A 20,357-nucleotide genomic window follows, 5' to 3' on the forward strand; every position below is an offset into this window, starting at 1 on the left:
CTTTCCCGCTGGCACGGAGCCGCCGTGACCGGGGGGATGCGGGGGGCGCGGGGAGCAGCACTGACAGACACACACCCCCACACCCCCCCCCCGCCCCGGGCTCCGTCCCCTCCCCGAGCCCCGGGGCACGCCGCGGCCGAAGGAGAGGCGAGGCGAGGCGGGAGCGAGCGTGCACCGGCTGCGTTTATTGCTCGGCCGGGACGCGGAGCACCGCCCGGCACGGGGCGGCAGCCGGAACTCCGGCCGCCGCCACGTCCCCCCCGCGGCTCCGGCCCCGGGCGCTGCCGTCCGCTGCCGCCCATCCCACCCCACTGGGGGAAAACCCTGCCCCGGCCAGACCCCGGGGCCACCGCCCGCCCCAGCCCAGCACCGTCCTCTCCTGCCACCGGCCCCAGCCTCCTCCCCGCGCCGCCCGCAGCACCGCGCCACCGGCGCCGCGTCCCTCTCGGCACCTTCCCCACTCACCACCGCCAACGTCGTCATCCCTTCCTCGCCCCCCGGAGCCGCCCCCCGGCCCGCCGCAGCCCCCCGCGACCCAGGGCCGACTGGGCCCCGCCCGGCAACCCTCATCTCCGCGGACAAGGGGTCGGCAGGAGCCATGCGCCGCCTCCGTCCCCGCGCCGGGGAGAAGCGGGCAGCCCCTGCCCGGGGCACGTCCTCGCCGAGGGGACCGGTCTGCACCCCCGTCCGTGTCCCCACCGGCACGGCATCCCAGCGCCCGCTCTGCCCGGCCCCAGCGTTACGCTACGGTTAGAAGCGGGAGCGGCTCCTCGGCGCGGCCGCGCGTCCGTCCTCGCCGCCCCGGCGGCTCTCAGACCTCCCTGCAAGGCACAGAACGGGGAAGAGATGCCTTCAGCGCCGGGACCGGGCCCCGGGCCAGCATCCGGGAGGGCCGGAGCATCCTCCGGCAGCGTGCGGGGCAGGAGGGCGCTTACGAGGCAGTCAGCGTGGAGTTGAGCAGCAGCGCGGTCCGGATCCGGTAGAGCTGCGCCAGGGTCAGCTTGCGGTGCTGTGCCGCCTGCGGGTCCGAGAGGGTCCGGCGGGCAGCGGCCGGGGGGTCGCGACCGAGCCCCCCTGGGAGGGACGCCGGGCTCTGCACCGGCTCCTCCGGCTCCGAGAGCTCGGAGGTGGAGCTGCCGCTGCTGCCGGGGGCGGCCGGGGGGCCGGGGGTTTGGCTAGTCCGGGGGGGGCCGGCGCAGAGGTCGGAGAGGCTGCGGCTCTGGCTGAGGGAGGCCGGGGGGCCGGGGGGCAGGAGCTGGGGCAGGCTGGCCTCCGACTTGGACTTGAGCACCCTGGCCGGGCAGGGCAGGAGCTGCACGGGCGTCCGGCGGCGCAGCCGGGGCGAGGGGGGCCGCGGGGCCGGGGGGGGCTCCCGCCCCTCCTCGGCCGCCCCCTCGGGCTGCTGGCCGAAGTCCCGCAGGGAGGCGGGCGAGAGCGTGCCGTACGCGCTGTCGATGGAGGACGAGCGGCAGCCGCTGGCCGGGGGGGCCGCGCCGCGGGGCAGGGGCACGGGCAGGGACCCCGCGGGCAGCTGCCGGCTGGGGCCCTCGGCCGAGGTGGGGGTACCGGCGGAGGTGCCGGTGCCGACGGAGGTGCCGGTGCCGACGGAGGAGCTGTCCGAGGTCGAGCCGAAGGGCCCCGCGTCCCAGTCCGGGGAGGAGAGCTCATCGCCGCCGTCCGCCGCCACCACGGCCAGGGTCTCGGTAGAGCCGTCGGAGGGGCTGCGGGGGCAGCAGGGTGAGGGGGGGCCGGCGCCGGGCCGGTGGGGTGCGCGGGGCCCCCCTCCCGCTCCCTACCACCGCTGCGAGTCCGGGCTGGCGCTGCCGCGGCGCAGGACAGTGGGTGAGCTGGCGGCCGAGGCGCCGCTCTCGCCGTCCTCCTCCTCATCCTCCTCCTGCTCCAGGCGCCGGCGCTGCCTCAGCCGCTGCAGCAGGTTCTGGGGAGGGGGAGGCATCAGAGAGGCCCGGGGCGCCCGCGGGACCCCCACCCGCCGCCCACGCCCCTCACCTGGGCGTTGCGCACCGCCTCGACCCAGCTGCGGCACAGCGACTGCCCGCTGGCCTGGAAGGTGTAGGCGGCCACGGCGCTCCCCAGCTCGTTCAGGTAGATGAGGAGGAAGGAACCTGTGGGCAGGGGCTGTCAGCAGCATCCAGGGACACCCCCCCCCCCGCAGCCCCCATCGCCCCCAGCGCCTCTCACCTGGGTCCCTGAGCTCCCGACAGACGACCTTGTCCACCAGCAAAGGCTGCCGGACCACCTTGGTGCGCTCAGCCTTCTTGAGGGGCTTGGTGATGAGGAAGAGGTCAGTGAAGAGGAAGCAGTAGACATCCATCTGGAGGCAAGAGCGGGGCCGTGGGCGGCAGCTGGCATGGCGGGCAGGGGCGGGGGCAGGTGGGCAGGGGCCAGGGCCGAGGCTCCCCGTCCCCCGCAGTCCTCACCTTGCTGTCTTTACCTTCCCGCATCCGCAGGCTGCCCTCGAGGAGGAGCTGCCGGGTGTCCTCTGGGGAGGTGCCGGGGATTGGGGCCGTCAGGTCCAGCCGCAGGAACTCCTTCAGCAGCTGCCGGCATCAGTGCCAGGCATGACATGGGGTGGCATGGCATGCCCAGGCATGGGGTAGCGTGGCATGGGGTGGGGTGGCTTAGCTTGGCGTGAAATGACATAGGGTGGCATAGGGTGCTATGACACGGCATGAGGTAGCATAGCAGGGGGTGGCATTGAGTGGCATGGCATGGGGTGACACAGCATGGCAGCTCCACCATGCCCAGCCTACCTTGTCCACCTCGTCGGTGCTGCCCTCCACCACCTCGTAGGAGTCGATGCGGTCGAGGATGGCGGCCAGGCGCTGGCGTTCCTGCCGCTGGCGCATCCGCGAGTTGACGTGGTTGATGAAGTGCTCCACAGAGCCAATCTGTGGCCGGGGAGGTCAGTGTAAGGGGCTGGGGGGGGGGGGGTACCACCCCATGCCGCGCCCCACCACACCGTGCCCTCGGCCCCGTACCATGGCAGTGATGGCATCGCGGGCACATGGATCGTCTGTCTTCTTCAGCACAGACTTGAGGAGCAGCGGGTACTTGGTGAGGCGCTGGTGGGGCTTCACCAGCATGTCGCTCAGCTTCAGGCGGCTGCACTGCTCATGCTTCTCGGCCCACTGCAGCACGCAGGCATCAGCCTTGGCACCAGCCCCGGCCCCAACCTCGGCCCCGGCCCGCTCCCCTTACCGTCACATAGGCGCGGAAGAGCTCGCTGTCCCGCAGCAGCGCCCGCATGTACTCCATGCAGCCCTCCTCCTCCATGCAGTACCGCACATAGGGCTTGAAGAGGGAGCCAAACTGGGGGACGCAGGGGGGTCACAGCAGGGCATGGTGAGCACGGCCCCCCGCCGTGGCATGGGGTCCCCACTCACCATCTTGAAGCCGTTGAGGAAGTCGATGGGGTCGAGCAGCGCCCCAGTCCGACGCGCCTTGGCCAGCACTGGGGCCATGACACCGCGCCACAGCTCGCGGTGCAGCCGGATAATCTCCCCAATGTTGCCAAAGAGCCGCTCGGCATCCACCTGCGGGTGGGAGGCAGGCAGCTGAGCTGGGCCGGCACCCTTGCCCTGCCAGCGTGGCCAGACTGGGGTCCCATCCCCGACCTGGGGGTCCCCAGCCTCTGCAGCCCCCCACTGCTCACCTCGCAGAGCAGCCCCGACTCCTGCAGGTTCAGCAGGCAGCAGAGGAAGAGCTGCGGGGACAGAGCGGGGAGCCGGTGGGGTGCAGCCATGGCTTCCAGCCCCCTGCCACGGCGCAGCACGGCTGCTGCCGGCACTCACGTCAGTGATGACTTTGAGCTTGCGGATGTAGGTGGCCTCAGTATGCAGCAGCTCCCAGATGGCTTCCTGCTGGTGGCACTGCCGGCGCGACAGGGCCTGCCGGGCTGAGTGTCAGCACCGTGCTGGTGGCTGGGCAGAGCCACCGCCGCCCCCCAGCCCCTCTGGCCCTACCTCCGCACCCCGGATGATCTGCTGCCAGCTGTCCTCCAGCACCAGCCCGGCCTCATCCCCGTCCTCCTCCCAGGAGTCACGGTCAAAGCGGAGCTGGGGCGGCAGCTTGGGTAGCCCAAAGTTGCCGTAGGCGTGCAGCCTGCTCGCCAGCTGCTCCAGCTTCTCAGTCTCCTGGCCAAAAGTGGGGAGCAGAGTGGCTGGGCAGGGGGCCCGTGGGGATGTGCCATGGACCCCCTCACCCTGCCCATGGAGCTGGGGGGGCTCGAGCCCTGGGGGGACTCATCCCAGCTCCCTAGCATCGCTGCGGGAAGCTCCCGTGCCCCCTCCCCGCGCCCGTGTCCCACCTACCCGCCCGAAGGAGGCAGCACCGGTGCCGGAGCCGAAGAAGCCACTGAAGCGGCTAGCAGCGCGGTTCTTCCAGGTGTCAGTGCCATTGGCAGGCAGGGAGCCACCACCGTGGAGGGCTGGCTCAGGGCCGGGGATGCTGGCGTCCCCCAGAAACTCCGTCATGTTCTTCCTCCGCCGGCCTGGAGCCTGCGGCAGGGACAGCCGGTGCCACCCAGGTCAGTGCCCGGCACTGCGTGCCCAGGCCACTGGGATGGGGGCAGCAGCACGGCGCAGCACAATGCTACAGCAGGGCTGACCTCGAGCGCCCGTGGGACAGACAGACACCCAGATGGCACCCCCGGGCAGCGGGGTCCCCCCGGCCACGCTCCCCTGCCCGCACTGACCTGCCTACCTGCATCCTGGGAGCGCGGGGCCCCAGGTGCTGCCTGGCCAAGCCCGGCCGGTCGTGGGGGCTCAGGGCATCCCACGGGGTGCAGCACCCTGGCTGAGCCTCCTGCCGAGCTGTGCTCCCAGCTCAGACGGCAGAGCTGGAGCCGGGCAGGCTGTGGCCGGGCTCCTCCGAAACAAAAGGAGGTGGGGCCAGCGCCGAAAACCTAATTTCCCTCCTTGCTAGATAAGCTAACCAGAGCCGAACAATTCACCGGCAGAGATCAAAGCCCCCCCTGGCCGGCCGCGAGAGCTGGGTCACGGCCAAGCACCTCCTGCCAGCCCAGGCACCGCTGCACCGGCTGCCTCTCAACGTATCCCTGGGCTGTGTGGGGACGCGGCCGCTTCCATCTCCTCGCCCTGGCACAAAGGGCAGCAGGGCCGGGGTTCCCTGCCTGTCACCGTACCACAGGACATAGCGTGTTGTCACCACTGCCGCCACCGTGGCCCCACGCCCTGCCACGTCCCTGGTCCCCAGCAGGGAGAGCCACCGCGGGCACCATCCCCGTTACTCACCGTGCCGCTGCGTCCCCAGGTGCCACAGCTGCTGCCAGCCCCATCACCCTGGTGCAGCTCGGCTCCTGCCTGTCCCCAGGAAGGCAGCTGGGGCCGAGACCCCCATGGGGGCAGTTGGGTGCCGGCTGGTGCCCTGGCCCCGCTGGGGCTGTGCCGGTGCCACAGCCAGGTGTCATACTGCTGAACGCGGGCGGCCACCAGCCCTGGCCACGCGGCCAGCTTGCCAGCTTCCAGGGCCACCAGCGTGGGGCTGAGCACTGCGTCCCCTCCACCAGCACCCCTGGAGCCCCTCCCCATGAGCGTGGCAGCCTGCTCCCATGGGGAGTGTGGCCCGGCCCCACACCTTATCTGGGGCCAGGGTCCACGGGGCAGGACCGAGCTGTGCTAGGCAGCTGCCAGGTGCCGCAGCGAGAGGAGGGCCGTCGGCCAGGGCGAGCCTTGGGGCCAGGGTGGCACCGAGCGGCTGCCACTGCCGGGGCCCCCGGGGCTGCTGTTTGCCTTTGCTCTGGTGCCAGGCTGTACGTGGCATGGCTGCAGGGCCAGTGCTACTGGCTGAGGTGCCACACCTGGCATAGGGTGCTGCCCGTGCACCACCACCACCACAGCACAGCCGGCACGGCACAGCCAGGAGCTAAACTGGCTGTTGAGGGCTCCAGGGGGGGCTTCAGCCCACGCCACACAAGACCATCCAGGAGACACCATGCCACTGCCCCACATCCCCATCTTCCCCACAAGGATGGCTACAGGGGGATCCTGTGCCCTGCCAGTCCCTCACCCCAGGGGTTGGCACCGGCACTCACCAGGCTGTCAGCACCCTCCCGGCATCCTGGCACCGGCTCCGGTGCTGGTCTGAGGAGCGCAGCAGTGCCAGTAGCGTGCAGGATGGGCAGGCTGGCTGACCTGGCATCCCGTGCTGCCTGCTCCACCTTGAGCTCATCCCCAGGCTTGGCTGTGGGAGCATTGGGCGGTTAGAGTCCCCCAGAAGCCGCGGGGTGGCCAAGCCTCCCTCCGGGCCCCCGCCATACCTTTCACTCGCAGGTAGTGCCCCCCGAAGCGGTACGCCTCGAACTGGAGTGAGAGCGGCGTGTGGGACTGGTCCAGGTAGATGTCCACCTTGCCCGGCTCAATTGCCTTCCTCTCAAAGACCGGCAGCAGCACCTCCCTGTGGGGACAGGAGCCCCGCATCCGTCTCTGCATCCGTCCCTGCATCCGTACCCACATCCAAACCTGGCAGACTCACCCCAGGGACTTCTTTTTCGTGGCTGGCACGATCTCTGCCTCAATGTCGACGTTGAGGTCGAACTTCAGGGTGAAACACTCCTTGCTGGGGTCCTGAGGAGAGGTGGCAGCCACTTGCCCAGGGCTCCCTCCCACCTGCCGGGGCCCCACCGCTGCCCGACCGAGTCCCCAGGGAGAGAGGCTGGTGCCTTACGTCCGTGTGCCTGCGCCAAGCCTTCTTCTTGGGAAGCTTCAGCGCTGAGCTCCTCCGCTCCCTGCGGGCACAGGGCAAGCAGAGTCACGGGGACGCCACAGGCTGGGGACGCACAAGGGACACGCAGGGCCGGGGGCTCACCCTCTGCTGTCCACCGGTCCCTCTTCCTCCTCCTCCACATCGGAGGCAGGGCTGGTGCGTGGGGGGCATGAGCGCGTCGACATGTTGCGGGCCAGGATGGAGCCTGCAAACAGGCGTTGAGCTGGTCTGTGCCGGGACCCCCAGCTCCATCCCACTCCCATCCCTGTGCCATGCCGGCCCCGAGTGCATCCCCTTCCCATTGCTGCACCGCGCCGGCCTTGAGCGCGTCCCGCTGACGCCAAGCCGCCAGTAGCAGCGGTGCTGGTGGCATCCAGCCCGGCTCACCTTGTGGGGGCAGGTCAAAGCGGATGTGGCCGTCGAAGTGCATGGCGCCATGGAGGTGGCCGTCGCAGAGCTCACACAGGCTGAGGGGGCTGCTGCAGTTCAGCCGCCGGCATTCCGCGTGGTGGCATACCTGCGGGCGCATGTGGCAGCTGGGCACGGGCTGCCGGGGAGGGCCAGCCGCGGCACGCCAGCAGGAGGGACAGGCAGCACCACCGAACTGCTGCTGGCACACCGCTTGTGGGCAACGTTGAGGCCGCAGCGGGCGTGGGGAAAGCAGCGTGAGCAGGATATGGCTGTGAGGCAGGGGGGGTCTGCACTGCAGAGCCCCCTCCCTGCTCCACCGCACTGAGCAGGGACCCCGGGAAGGCTGCACATGGTGAGCACGGGGAGGGGGAGCCGGGGGACAGCCAACTGTGCCCATGCCACCCGCGCTTCGCCAGGTGCCAGGGAGGCCGCGCTCCCGTGCCGCAGCCCCTTCGTGCTGGCGAGAGCAGTGTCCCCATGGCAGGACAGAGGAAGCGAGCGTCTGTAGCGAAACAATGCTCGAAGCCGGCGCGTTTCCTCCGATTGTGCGCCGGCTGCAGCCCCAGCCCCACCGGGCATTCACAGTGGGTTATTTTTAAACCCCCGGCTGGGCCCCCAGCACGGTGCACAGCCCGTGACCCCCGGCCAGCACCCGCCTTGGTGGGGGCTCTGGCTGGACTGCGGTGCCATTGGCCACTGCCAGCAAGCCCCACTGCACTGCTGGCACGTCCCCATCCCTGCGCGGGACACCCGTTGCCACCCTGCATGCGGAGGGGTGTGAGGGACTGCCAGGGAGGAGGGAGCCCTGCCTGGGCTTGCCTGCAGCGCGCCGTGCCGCTGTGGGGAGGAAGCGCCCGTGCAGCTCCAGCCACCCCCGCTTCCTGCCCTCCTTCCTCCCGGCACTGCTGAGGTCAGAGCTGACGCGTTCCCACCACCCGCGCGCACCCTGAGGGGCCGCCAGCCCCTCTGCAGCACCCACTGCCGTGGCACCCACTGGTGTCCTACCCCGGGCCATGAGGCGGCCCCAGCCATGGAGACTCACCATCCCCGCCCCGGACGCCCTGGTACCCGGAGCCCAGTCCTCCTCCTCCTCCTCTCCCACCGCATGTCCCAGCCCAACACTGTCGTGGCACCCGTGGGATGTGGAGCACAGCCGTGGGCTCTGGGCAGTGACCGCAGCCGGCGCTCACTTGGTGGGGATCCCTGGGACCTTCAGCAGCCACCCCACTGGGATGTGGGGCTCCCAGTCCACCCTGTGCCGGCGGCTCAGTCCTGGGCTCGTCCCCGCAGGAGGGACTGGGCAGGATGCCCAAACCTCTCTGCCCACCCCAGGGATCAGCTCCCGGCCTCATCGTGCTCCCGGCACACGGTAGCTTTTCCCTGGGCAGCTGCCCCACAAAGAGAGGGGGGACGTGATGCAGCTCCGTGCCGCAGCAGGACAAGCCCCCAGCCCAGCCAGGACCCCCTGCCACCTCATGGTACCCGCCAGGCACCTTTGGAGGAGTGTGGTGCAGGTGGTAGGGTGGCCCTGGTGGGTCCCTCCCGGTGTTCCCAGCTGTCCTGGGGCAGCCACAGCCCAGCACCCACCAGCACTGGCCCTGCCACCCCAGCCGTGCAAACAAAGGGCAGCGGTTCACCTCCCGGCATGGCCGGGCTGCCATGCTGTGCCAGAAAGACACCACCCGAGGTCCGGCACAGGAACTACAGGGACTCCTGTATGAAGGTCCATCCCTGCACCCAGGTAGCCAGTGGGAGAGAAGGGACCCTAAATCCGTTCTGGCATCATGTTAGTGACCGGGGGGAAAGACGGGCTGGAGCAGATCAGCCTGACTCACACCAGCTAGGTGAAACGGACAAACCGCTGCCGTGCCGTGAAATGCCGGCAGGACCGCGACACCACCAGGGAACGCATGCCGAGCACGGGCTAGGGGGACACGGCTGGCAGGGAGCTGCCGACCACGTCGGGGGGGCTTCAAGGAGTGGCAGGTCAGGCAGAGCTGCCGGCTGCCTCTTCTCACCTGCAAGACCAACACCAGGCGCTGGCAGGAGGCAGCTGCCCGGCACTGCCCACCACCCCGCAGGACCCACCTTGGCTGCTCTCCTCTCGCTGGTGCAGTCAGGGTTCTGGCAGCACAGCACCGTCTCCTCTGGTGGGCACGGCTCAGCTGTGGGAGAGAGGGGGGGGTGTCAGTGCTGGGGTGCCATGGTGAGCCCCCTCCAACCCCACTCCCAGTCCTGCCTGTGCCAGGGGGCCGTGCTGAGTTCCCGCACCACAAACCTGGGTTTAAGAGCTTCCCAAAGCACTCGGGCTCAGCTGTGGCTGGGCCTGCCTGCTCCTGCCTGCCCGCAGCCTATCCAGGGGGATGGAACTCCATGCCCAATAGCCAGTGCTGCATTCCCGCTGGGGGAAGGTGCTGTGCAACCCGCAGCCTCAGGATCTGGCACCCCAAGTCGCAGGAGCAGCACACAGACCTGCCCCAGCTCCTGTGGGGCCAGCGCGGACTGGGGGCTGCAGCAGGAACGCTAAATCTGCCACTTGCCAGCCCTCAAAGGGGCTTAGGAGCCACGTTAAGCTTTGACAGCTAAATCGGCCTTGGGGACAAATCCTATTTTGAAGGCTTTTGTTATGTGTCTTGTCTAATCGTTTAAAAATAACAGATTCCCAGTGGCTTGTGGCAAATGAGCAGCATGAACACCCTCCCACACGGCAACCCCACCGCAGGGCTCCAGTGGGAAGCTGCCCTGCCGGGCACGGAGCTGGTGCAGGGGATGCGGAGAGGCTAGCCGGCAAGGCTGCACCAGGCAGTACGGCTGCACCAAGCAGCACAGCTGCACTGGCCACAGCAGCAGAGCAGCCGGCACAGGGGCTTCCCCCACCGCACCACTCCCCTCTCCCGCATCCCTCCTGCCAACAAAAACAGCATCCGTGCCGGCCCGAGTGGGACTGCGGCCAAGGCTGGGGTTAGACTCAGTCTGCAGGAAAAACCGCCTTTTTGGGCAGTGATGAAAAAGCCGCTGCTTCTGCCCACAGAGGGGGAGTCAATCCAGACCGGCGCTGGCTGCCCCAGCTCCCAGCAGAGATCCCGGGCACAGGCAGTGCTGCCACGGCACAGCGTGCACTGCTGGATGATGGTGCGGGAGCAGCCGGGCAGGGCTCGGCTCACCACCCACCAGGAGAGAGCTGGGAGCTGGGGCTGCGGCGCTGCCCCCACGGCGGGAGCACAATGAGGGCTCTGTCCCTGTGGCCGCCCCGCAGCGCCCGTCGTGCCGGGCCAGCCCCCCGCCCCCCGCCGCTGCTGTTTCACTTGACCTATCGGGAATAATAACGGAAACAAATAAGAAATTCTTTCACGCACCCAAGGGAAAGTTTTCCAAACTCACCAAAAACTTGAGGCCAGCCGGAGTGGCCGGCGATGCCAGGGACCAGCCCTGTGCCACAGCTGCCAGCACGGCCAGAGCCGCGTGTGGCTCTTCCCAAACTCTGACCCTGGTAGCGGGTCACGCGCGCACCGGGGCCTTAGGCGCGCCGGACAGGAGCTGCTCAGCAGAGAGCACACAGAGGGAGCCCCAGTTTCTGGTGGAGGCGGGAGGGTGTCCAGGTCCCCACCAGATGCTTGTGGGGCTAGAGGAGGGATCCTGTCCCCGCCACCTCCTCCTCCCTGCTGCGTTATCATGCCCAGCTCTCCCGGTGACAGTAGGTAAACGAGTTTGAAACCGGACCGTGCTTGCACCGGAGCGCACTGTGGCAGCTTGCTGTTTCAGACATCTGCCTGAGCCGGGAGGGAGCGGTGCTGGTGGCACAGGGCGGTTTACTTGGCGCTCCGCAGCTGCACCTGCAGCATCCACATCGCATTCCCCGGTGCATCCCCGCTGCAGCCAGAGCTTCTCCCAGCCCCTCGCCCTCATTGCCAGGGCAGGAGATTTTTGGCCAAGTGCGGCTGCCCACAGCCTGCCAGCCCCCCGTGACCCCTGGCCACCTACCCCTGGGCTCCTCGCTGATGTCCAGGCTGGAGCTCCAGGAGAAGCGCTCCACCGCCCCGTACTCCAGGCCTGCCAGCCCGGCGGGCAAAGCCTCCAGCTCATAGGCGCCCCGCTTCCTCCAGTACAGAAACATCCTGGGGCTGCGGCCGGGGGGCCCCCCGGAGCCGTGCCCACCCCGCCAGGGCCACCGGCGGGACTAACCGGGGGAGCCCGGCTCCGGCTTTAAGAGCAGATCACGGTCTCCGGACAAGCAGCGCATTCACGCCGGCAGCCGGGAGCCGCGGGGCGGCCGAGGGTGCTGCTGGAGGCTGCCCAGCGCCCGCGCAGGGGGCGCACAAAGGGCCTTTCTTCAGCCTCCTACAGACATTGCACAAATTTCACTTTCCGCCGTCTATGAAAGACATTCGGCTGCAGAGACAAGACGCGCTTGTGATTAAAATAATCGGCATGAAGAGGGGGGCTGTTCAGTGCTCTGCCGTCGGATAGCTTTGGGGGGGGCAGGAATGCGCTGCCCCAAGCCCCGGCTGCACCCCCCATGGGCCCCCAGCCCACACGGGGCTTTAGGGGGGTTTTCCCCGCCACTAGATCCGAGCAAATGGGAAAGCACCAGACAGGGCTTAAAACCCACAAAAAAACCATCTTTGTCCTGCCCCCTGCAAAACTCTCCCTAAAACAGGGGAAAAACCAAAACGGCACGCAGAACGATCAGCCTGGCTAAGCCCACCCTAGCCCCCAAACCTATCGGCATCAACAGCTGCTTCTTCCAAAGGCGCCACATGCTCCCCGTAGCTTTGCTGTTTCTTGGCGCCCCATGCCAGAAAAAGTAGCCAAAAATTAAAAAAGACATTGCTGCTGCAAAATTAACAGATGCCAACACATTAAAAGAAAGAACAATCCTGCTTTGCTTGGCACATCCTCGATGTTTTAGGTACCAAGTAACCAATTTCCTATCGATCGCAGAACCAAACGTCCTCCACCCTTGCTGGCAGGATGCTGCGCCCAGGTTCACACATCCAAAGCCCCTGGCCACCCTGTTGCTGCTCGCGATGAGCGCCGGGAGGCAGCGTGGTGCCCCTTGCCCGAGCCTGCAGCATCCGCCTCAGGGCCCCAGAAAGCCCTGCCAGCTGGTCCCCCTGGAAAGGTCCAAAACCAGACACGGGAGGCTCAGCGTAGGTGGGTGGGGGTTACCCGCTCATCCCCTGGCTCCGGGGGGGGGGGGGCCTGCCCAGCCACTGCAGGTCCATCACCCTCAGCCAGGTGAGGTGGGTGCTGGTGACAGCACCGAGGAGGGTGCTCAGCCCCAGGGGTTTCAGCACTGGGTGCTTCACCGTCTCACCTTTCCCGGTGCTTTTTCCAACAGCCTCCCTGTGACTTGAACTCCCGTCTTGCCCCACCCAGGATTTTCCCCGGGCTGCACGAGGGCCCCTGTATTTATTTTAGCCACTGTTTGGGCCAAGTCCTTCCTTCGCTGCCAGACCCAGCCAGATGGGGATAATTAGGCCTGGATTAAGTTAAAGCTTTAACTCTTTAATAAAAAGCAGCAATGCTGCACAGCCCCTCGCAGCTCCTCTCCAGCTCCAGCCCCTCCCCGCTAGCCATCCCCTTTAATATGTTGGTTTACAGGTACATGTTTCTGGAGCACTAGGAAATCTCCACACCAACCAGAGAAAAGCATTTTTTGCACATTACTCACGCCCGCAGCAGCCGCCAGCCGAACAGATCCAGCATGGAGCAGTGCGCTGTATCCCCCCCTCCCTCTGTGGGAAAGCCCTGGCCACGGAGATCTGAACAGGCACCCGCGTGGGGGCTGCAGGCCAAGGACCGAATGCCCCCCAGCTTTGGGACCCCAGCAGGGCTGTGCCGCATGAGCGGGAACCGCCTCGAGAAGCTGGGTTATTTTTGCAAGCGCAGATCCATTAGTGTCCTACCTGCCAGAAGTTTTGGGGTTTTCCCCCAAAAGGTCCCGAGACACCCACTCACCTCTGTGGGACGCCCACAGCCTCACCTCCGCTCAGGAGCAACCCGCTGCCCCAACAAAGAGCTGGGGAAAAGAAAAAAAAAAAAACCAACCCCAAACCCAGCAGGGTGCCTGGGTAACCGGTCCCTCCCTCTTGTCCCATCTGAGCCCGACACATCCGAATGGGGCACAAGGCGGAATAAAGCAGCGTCTCAGCCACAGAGGGCTGCGTGGGGCCAGCGCTGCCGGCGAGCGGCTGACTCCCTCAAGCGGCTGTACCTGCCTCACCCAGCAGAGAGCTACTCCAGCTGCCCCTTCCTCGCTGTGAAACGCCCAAGGCACAAGTGAGCCACAGCGGAGAACCACCCACACAAGCCGTTACAGCCACGTTACAGCCACGGTGAGGTTCTCTGAAGTGCAGAGCAAACAAAGGCTGGATCTCACGGAGAACCACTTCATGCCACAAACCACTTCGATTTGAGGCGAGAGTGCCTGGATGGTTAAGCCCCTGTTAACCTGTAACTTCTGTCAGCCACGTCCAAGGCAACACATGCTGGGGAGAACATTCAAACCAAACCAACATTTTTAACAGCTGTTTATTACAAAACACCAAAATACATACTGAAAATATAAAACATTATCAAAATGGACATGCTGGAGCACCTACACCGGAGCCTTGCCTGGGGCCTCTCGGAGCTCTGCAGCACCCAGACTTCTGCAACCACCCCTGGCTCTCGCCAGCCTCCAGACGAAACAATTCCATGATCCGAGTCCCCCAGCTTTAGGTGTAATCACACTCGAACGCATACTCCCTCCTCTTGAAATGCTTCTTCTTTTTCAGCTTCCCAGACCCCAGGATGCTGTAGTTATAATCAGATGTGACATAAGGGATCTCTCCCTCAACTCCTTGCTGAAAGAGGAAATCCAAAACCAAACAACTTCAGAACTCATACCTTCAGGGAAGGGGAAGCACCTCCCTCTGCAGACCAACAGAGCAGACTGGTGGAAAGGAGCAAGCTACCACCAAACCAGCCCTGTTCTGGTATCTGAAACACGAGAACGCTCTCTTCTCCCTCATTTCTATGCACTGAGGACAATTTCCCAGAGAGATAGCCATCTGCCAATGCCCAGCCCTCTCTGGGCACACCTAACCCTCAGAAATGAGAAAATTGAAAACCCGCCAGCCCAAGCTCAGGCAGCTTCCACCCTCCTCCACTGCGGCTCCTACCTGGCCCACGAGAACGCAGTTGGGGATGGCAATACTGCCAAGGAGCAGACAATTCACTGCTCGCAGGTTCTCCGGCGGCACTGGCGTCAGAATGTGGTAAAGCTTCTTCTCCATCTCAACTCCTCGGACGATTCCTGAAAAAAAAACAAAAACAAAAACAAAACATACACACTAAGTTAAGACTCAACTCCACCTGATCACTCTGGATCGTATAACCGGAGGCAGCTGAAGCTCTTTGAATAAACAGCTCTTCTAGAACCAAGGGGCTCAGGATCAAACTCCCAGCAGAATCGTCATCTTAAATTGAGTTGCAGAAGGAAACCAATGGACAACTACAGGGATTAGGCATAAGCCATGCAGAATCTGCTTGTGAGAACGTGAATCCAGAAAGCAAGTGAATTGGCAAGTTTCTCATATGAGAGAGAGAGAGAGAGAGAGAGAGAGAGAGGGGGGGGGGTGGGAAGCTCCAAAAGGTGCTGCTCAGCAACATTCCTCACAGATGTTAGCACAAGTTAATGAAAACTCCAGGACATCATCAGCTCTGTGACCCCCCTTTTTCAGTTGATTGTCACAGAGCAGGCAGTTCCGTCACTCTGCAACCTCTCTGTCAAAACACGACAGGCAGGAACACAGTGCGAGGTTTCCCGGGCAGCTCACCAAAGCCAAGGCAATCACAGACCGGTGTCTGCGTCAGCAAGACGGGCCCATCGGTTTGGCATCTGATTTCATCTGGTATCCTACAGAGCCCGACCCAGCCGGCGTTCACTGCATACATGATATTGGTCGGAGCAACATCGGTGTGAATAACCCTGAGCGCAACGGCATTGAAAGGTACCTGAGGGGGGAGAAAGAAGAAAAAAATTGTATCATTGGCTCAACACCGCTTTAGTTCAAGTTCCGAGAAGATAATGCTAAGTAGCGAAGACCTGAAAAGCCCCCAGCCTGCACCTACAGACAGGCGTTATCGCAGCAGCAAACACAACGGCTTCCATGCTAACAGCTCAACACACAGAAAACATGTGACACACCAACATCTGAACAAAAACCTCACGTTTAGGTACGTGGAATGAAGTCACTATCCTTTTGCTGATTACGGTCTTTTTCCCTCTTGCAAAAACATTTGCCGTACAAGCAGAACAGTCAATTACCCAGAGCTGGGCTCTCTGCAATGTCTCCAAGCCTTTCAGAAAGGCTCATTACCTGGTAGGGCACAAGACTGTGGAGTGGGAGCACGGCCCCTATGTCTGGGGACTGCAGCTGACCCAGGTAACCCAGGATGGACATGTCACGCAAAATGCCGCTGTGCACTCGCCTGGAAAGAGAGCCACAACACGTGAGGGACAAGTAGCACGCCGTCATGCAGTGATTCAAACTGGATACCTGGAGCATGCCATGCAGGACTAGCTGCTATTTCACACAAGTTTAGCTTTTAAAACTTCTGCTGCTGAAGAAAATTTACAGCGGGTTTTATTACCTCTAAGGGATCACAGGATTTAGGGCAATGTTTCAACTTTAAGAAGGCATTAATTAACAAGGGTGGTGTTTGGGTGATGGGTTTTTTTTGTAACAAACTCTGTTACTAGACAATGGGTAAGGAACCTGTCAATTGGACAAAAAAGGAGACACTATACCCAGCAAGTCCAAGCGGGTGTTGTGCCCAGCATGGAAGCAAGCGGCTAGTGGTTACTGGAAGCAGAGCAGGGGGGAACAACCCCCTCCCCTCCCCAACCTAACAATCCAACCCTACACAAACCTCCCCCGAAAAAAACACCCAGAAACCCAACCACCCACCACCCAAAAGTAACCCCCCAGTAAGGAAACTGGTAAGCTCTGACCGATTTAACGGAGCTCTCGAGGCAAAAGCAAAGCGAGAGCCTTTACCCTCAGGGCCACGCGCAATTTTGTTAAGCACACCACCCACCACGTAGCGCCGAACTCTCTACTTACGCTTCACCTGCGACCCCTGCTCGAGGGAATTCTGGATGGACATACAACAGCTTATACTCGGGAGCCGATGCATCTCCCTCCTCCTCAGAGGGCTTCCAGTCCTCCGCTCCACTCCCGCCCATCTGCTTGCACTTGCCTTGCTGCTTGCCCTTGGTGTACAGGCCGGGCGTGAGGTGGACGTACTGCGGGGTGAGCGGAGCCATGGCTTTCCAGTCGTACACGTCCATCTGAACAATGTGGCTGGGTGACAACAGCCGGATGATATCAATCAGAAGCAGCAACCCCTCACCTTTAGGGAGCAGAGAAAACATGATTGCTGCCGCTGCACGAACAGGGTGGAACACTGCTACAGAAGACCAGCACTAGCTCAAGGGGGGCAAGCTGCATTTACTGGTTCCAGTCTCGCAGATTATTACCTTCCTTCCGCACCACCTCGAGAACAGATTTATCCCCTTTACCTTTCACCCAGCCCATGGTGTTGACGACTAAAGGCACTTCCTTCTTGTAGGAGCTGAACACGTACTTCACGACATCGAGGTATCGTTCTGTATCCTGCTCACAACTAGTCTGTCCGTAATACACCATCTTACGTGGCGTTTGTTGATGAGTGAATGGTGGGCCTGAAAAAGCAAGTGGCCAACTTCTAGTGGTTTCAGTAAGTCAAATCAAAAACCTCCCATCCCTGTAGCACCTACAGGCAATCCCCTCCAAAATAGTCTGTCCTCTTTTCACAGGCCTGCACCTAGGGAGAAACTTCTGTCACCTGCAAGGCTCCATGCCAGGAGTTTGGTTTGGTTGGGGTTTCGGTTTTTTTCTTATTTGTTTTGCTTTTTAAATCACTAGTTACACATTCAAAAAATTTTAAAACAACAGTCTTCTAACCAAAAAGGAAACCTGCCTGGCCATATCCTTTTTAGACAGTGACCCAAATCCACCAGACCACAAATACCAGCAATTTCTCTGGCCGTAGTGTAGGGGGTTTTTTTTGTTTTTTTATACTTGTAAAAACAGCCCAAAACCTGTGTGGATCCACTTTGTATTTCTTAAGCTAGTTTTATCTATGGACACCAAGAACTGGGAAAGATTTTCCCAAAGAGACCTTTCAAACCTGAAAGGCTGAAAATCCACTTTGACAGGCCACAGCCTCTTCCACCACCTTATAAACAACTATATTCTCCTCTCTTTAAAGCAGAGAAAACAACTCATGTTACTCAGGGACATTTGCACGTGCGGCTTTGATGCCCCAGCGAGAAAACTTTTACAGCCTTTCTTTTATTTTCCATATGCAGCAAATTCCCCTAAAGCACAGCCTCTACTCAGAAAGCACCTTCTGGAAATGAAACGGGTTTCCGGCAACTGCAGAAAACAGCAAAACACATACCAAGAATTGGCTCCGTTACGTTACTTAAAGACACACATCCAGGTGGCGTAAATTCAGTTTGACCTATGTCACATTCCATATATTCAACCGAGGGAAGGCTGCAGTGAAAGAAGCCCCCATATTAGCGTCCACCAGAAAAAAGAAACAGGACACGACCTGGAACACATCAGAAGCACAATCTCATTTTGTTCCAGGCCGTCAAAATTAAATTCTTGAGCAGAATCAAAGCACCACTTGTCTCCCTCCTTCCCTCACTTGAGGGGGTGCTAAGTGAGAACGCAAAAGGCTCACCTACAGTTCAGCATTGTGTTACAAGAGCTCTGGACCCGTCCAGCTTTAGGGGAAGTAGCTAGAACAATAACTGGAGGCGGTACTCATTAGGGTACCACCTCTCCCACATTAACTGGGCACCCTGGGACCAACCACATGGGATTTATAAACTTTATCAACTTTATTTTAAGCATGAAGTGGTCAGAACAATAAGCTTCTACACCTCGCTCTGCCAAGAATCTTCAAAGACACTAACAAATTGTAACTTGCTGTGGTTTTTTAAGCGCTGTAACTCCCAGTTCCTTACTGAACCCTAACTGCTTGGCACCCAATTAATTCACATGCTCTAAGACAGCAGTTTAGTAGCATTTCAATAGAAATGTTTCTGTAGGCAACTTTTCTGAAAGGAACCCAAGACAAGAATGCCTGTTTTTCTGAAGTTTTGTTTCTTTCCTTTAAAAAGATATCCACTTTCCAGTCGCAACAGCTTTTATGAGGATCTTGACAGACAGGTTTTTTCCTTCTCCTAAATCCCATGCAGTACTTAAAACTTGCAGAACATGAGAAGACTCACCGATTCAGTAACAGATTGATTAGGTATCTATTAAATGTCGATTTCCCGGTGTTTTTTGGGCCACACACCAGAACCAGGGGCACACCTTCATCTTCCGCTGGAAAAACAAACATACTCTGAAATGGACCAATGCTGTCAGTTGCTCTGATGTGCCCAGTTTACATAAATTTGTTTACCAAAAAAAAAAAAAAAAAAGCCCCAATCCCCTACGGACCCTGTAGTCTGCCTAGGATATATTCCAATTAAACAGAAAAAAATTCTGTTGAAGAGAAGCACATTAAATATACTGGTGCAAAGGGAAAAGGCCCTGAAATGAGAAGCAAGCCCTAGCACTAAAAGCCAGCATGTAATACCCCAATTGCTCATGGTATTTTAAATGTTGCCGGGTAAGTAAGGGGCTGTTTTTCCTACTTGCTACAAAAGAGAGTGAAATTAGAGTTTTGACGTCAGATTGGGAAGCGCCTTTACAGCGGTGAGCTGCCTGTCTGGCAGCAGAGACACAAACCCACTCGAGGTGATGCACAAGCTCAGGACTCCTGCTATTTAGGGGACAACAGTGAAACTCAACTGGTGCCAGTCACAGAGCACGCTCACTCTCCCTACCTTGAACTCAGGAAAAGCCTCATGTATTTCCTTTCCTCAGGCTACCACAGCCCCCACCTCACCACGCACATACCACTCACCACAGCACGCTTGAATCAGCTCCTCCAGTGCCAGGAACATGCTCTCTGACACCAGCAGCCCACGGTCAGGGCTACACTTCACAATACCAACAGATGCCAGAACCGCATCTTCTGGCGTGAAGCTCGTTTCTTCCTTTTTCTAAGGAAGAGTGAAAAATCGCTTAGAGAGATGTGTGTAAGGCTGTGCAGTGGCGTTGCTGGACAGGCATAATGAGTGAGGCGGTTGCCTCGTGCTCACCATGAGGACCGTTCTGGGGAAGGAGTGGCATCCGCACTGCTGCCAGGGCGGAGCAGGCCTCATGACACCCACTGGGTCTCACCTGGGGCTCGAAGAGCCGCGACAGCGGCGGGTGGCTCAGCAGGAACCGCGTCACCGGCGTGTCCAGGTGCTCCAGCAGCACCACGGCGCACTCCGGTGAGAACCGTGCCATCACCTTCACCCGCGCCTCTGCAACGGGGGGAGACGCCGCCCTCAGACCGCGCTAACCGGGGGTGGCAACGCCGCACGCAAAATGGCGGACGCCCCGCACCGCAAGCAAAATGGCTGCCTCCCGCCCCGCACGCAAAATGGCTACCGCCCCGCACACAAAATGGCGGACCGCCACCAGCAGGCCCCCCTGCACTCCCCCCGGCAGGCACTCACGGCGGCGGACGCTGTGTGCCCGCATGGCGGCGCGGGCGGCGGCGCGGAGCTGTCGGAGGTCGGCGGCGGCCGGTCTGTCGGCCGGCTGCGCCTCCAGGGTGAGCGCGCAGTGGGTGGCCGGAGAGAAGACCGGCAGCCCCGGCTGGTGCGAGGCGACGGCGAAGCCCAGGAGGCGGACGGCGCCGTAGAGGCAGCGCAGGCGGCATTTCCCGGTGAAAGTCAGCGTCTGCGGGGAGAGGGCAGTGAGGCGGCGGAGGGAAGGAGGGAGCGGTGGGGCCGGTCGCTGCTCACCTGCCGCGGCGCCAGGAGGAGGACAGCGGCGCCCTCCCCCGCCTCCACGGCCGTCAGGCCCGCCTCGGCCGGCGGCACCATGCCGGCACGGGCGAAGGAGGCGGCGAACTCCCTCCAGGCTGCCTCCGCCCGACCCCCGCGGGACTGAGCCCGCCGGGGGCGGCGGGCCGGCGGGCCGCGCCGCGCGGGCATGACCTCCCCAGCCTCCCTCCGCCTCCTCCGGGGCCGCCCCTCAGCCTGGCGCCGC

General features: G+C 62.2%; 2 protein-coding genes across 6 annotated transcripts; both read right to left on the reverse strand.

The window, feature by feature from the left end:
* Positions 1 to 146: 146 nt before the first annotated feature.
* On the reverse strand, positions 147 to 11,155 carry PLEKHG5 (pleckstrin homology and RhoGEF domain containing G5). 5 transcript variants are annotated; one of them, XM_054850071.1, is made up of 22 exons: positions 11,137 to 11,154; positions 9,244 to 9,320; positions 7,132 to 7,261; positions 6,847 to 6,949; positions 6,706 to 6,766; positions 6,514 to 6,605; positions 6,299 to 6,435; positions 6,074 to 6,222; positions 4,332 to 4,517; positions 3,984 to 4,154; positions 3,813 to 3,908; positions 3,674 to 3,724; positions 3,405 to 3,554; positions 3,220 to 3,330; positions 3,000 to 3,149; positions 2,772 to 2,909; positions 2,439 to 2,558; positions 2,200 to 2,332; positions 2,008 to 2,123; positions 1,797 to 1,936; positions 936 to 1,721; positions 147 to 821 (listed from the first exon to the last, which is right to left on the reverse strand). In XM_054850071.1, the coding sequence occupies exons 3-22, from the start codon at positions 7,172 to 7,174 to the stop codon at positions 812 to 814; spliced, it is 2,943 nt and encodes a 980-aa protein (XP_054706046.1). In that variant the 5' UTR covers positions 7,175 to 7,261; positions 9,244 to 9,320; positions 11,137 to 11,154; the 3' UTR covers positions 147 to 811. The 5 variants fall into 5 exon arrangements, with proteins under 5 accessions (XP_054706046.1, XP_054706047.1, XP_054706048.1 ...); XM_054850072.1 differs by lacking the exon at positions 3,984 to 4,154 and having other exon boundaries at positions 11,137 to 11,155; XM_054850073.1 differs by lacking the exons at positions 9,244 to 9,320; positions 11,137 to 11,154 and adding an exon at positions 8,198 to 8,298.
* Positions 11,156 to 13,675: 2,520 nt separating this feature from the next.
* Positions 13,676 to 20,353, reverse strand: NOL9 (nucleolar protein 9). Its single transcript, XM_054849335.1, has 12 exons — positions 20,111 to 20,353; positions 19,820 to 20,045; positions 19,497 to 19,624; positions 19,177 to 19,315; positions 18,494 to 18,590; positions 17,650 to 17,747; positions 16,727 to 16,888; positions 16,269 to 16,557; positions 15,522 to 15,633; positions 14,979 to 15,156; positions 14,322 to 14,455; positions 13,676 to 14,003 (listed from the first exon to the last, which is right to left on the reverse strand). The coding sequence occupies exons 1-12, from the start codon at positions 20,300 to 20,302 to the stop codon at positions 13,875 to 13,877; spliced, it is 1,884 nt and encodes a 627-aa protein (XP_054705310.1). The 5' UTR covers positions 20,303 to 20,353; the 3' UTR covers positions 13,676 to 13,874.
* Between the last annotated feature and the right edge of the window lie 4 nt (positions 20,354 to 20,357).

This window comes from Grus americana, chromosome 21, assembly GCF_028858705.1.
Source record: "Grus americana isolate bGruAme1 chromosome 21, bGruAme1.mat, whole genome shotgun sequence".
NCBI classification, from domain to species: Eukaryota; Metazoa; Chordata; class Aves; order Gruiformes; family Gruidae; genus Grus; species Grus americana.

Bases quoted from the DNA above. Each gene is read 5' to 3' on its own strand.
- PLEKHG5 (XM_054850073.1), bottom strand. The intron at 6,606-6,705 runs GTAAGGCACCAG...ACCTCTCCTCAG, and splicing joins CTTGGCGCAGGCACACGGAC to GACCCCAGCAAGGAGTGTTT. The intron at 2,124-2,199 runs GTGAGAGGCGCT...CCCTGCCCACAG, and splicing joins TCGGGAGCTCAGGGACCCAG to GTTCCTTCCTCCTCATCTAC.
- NOL9 (XM_054849335.1), bottom strand. From the start codon at position 20,302: ATGCCCGCGCGGCGCGGCCCGCCGGCCCGCCGCCCCCGGCGGGCTCAG. The intron at 20,046-20,110 runs GTGAGCAGCGAC...CTCTCCCCGCAG, and splicing joins TCCTCCTGGCGCCGCGGCAG to ACGCTGACTTTCACCGGGAA. The intron at 14,456-14,978 runs GTGAGCTGCCCG...TTTTTTTTTCAG, and splicing joins CTGTGATTGCCTTGGCTTTG to GAATCGTCCGAGGAGTTGAG.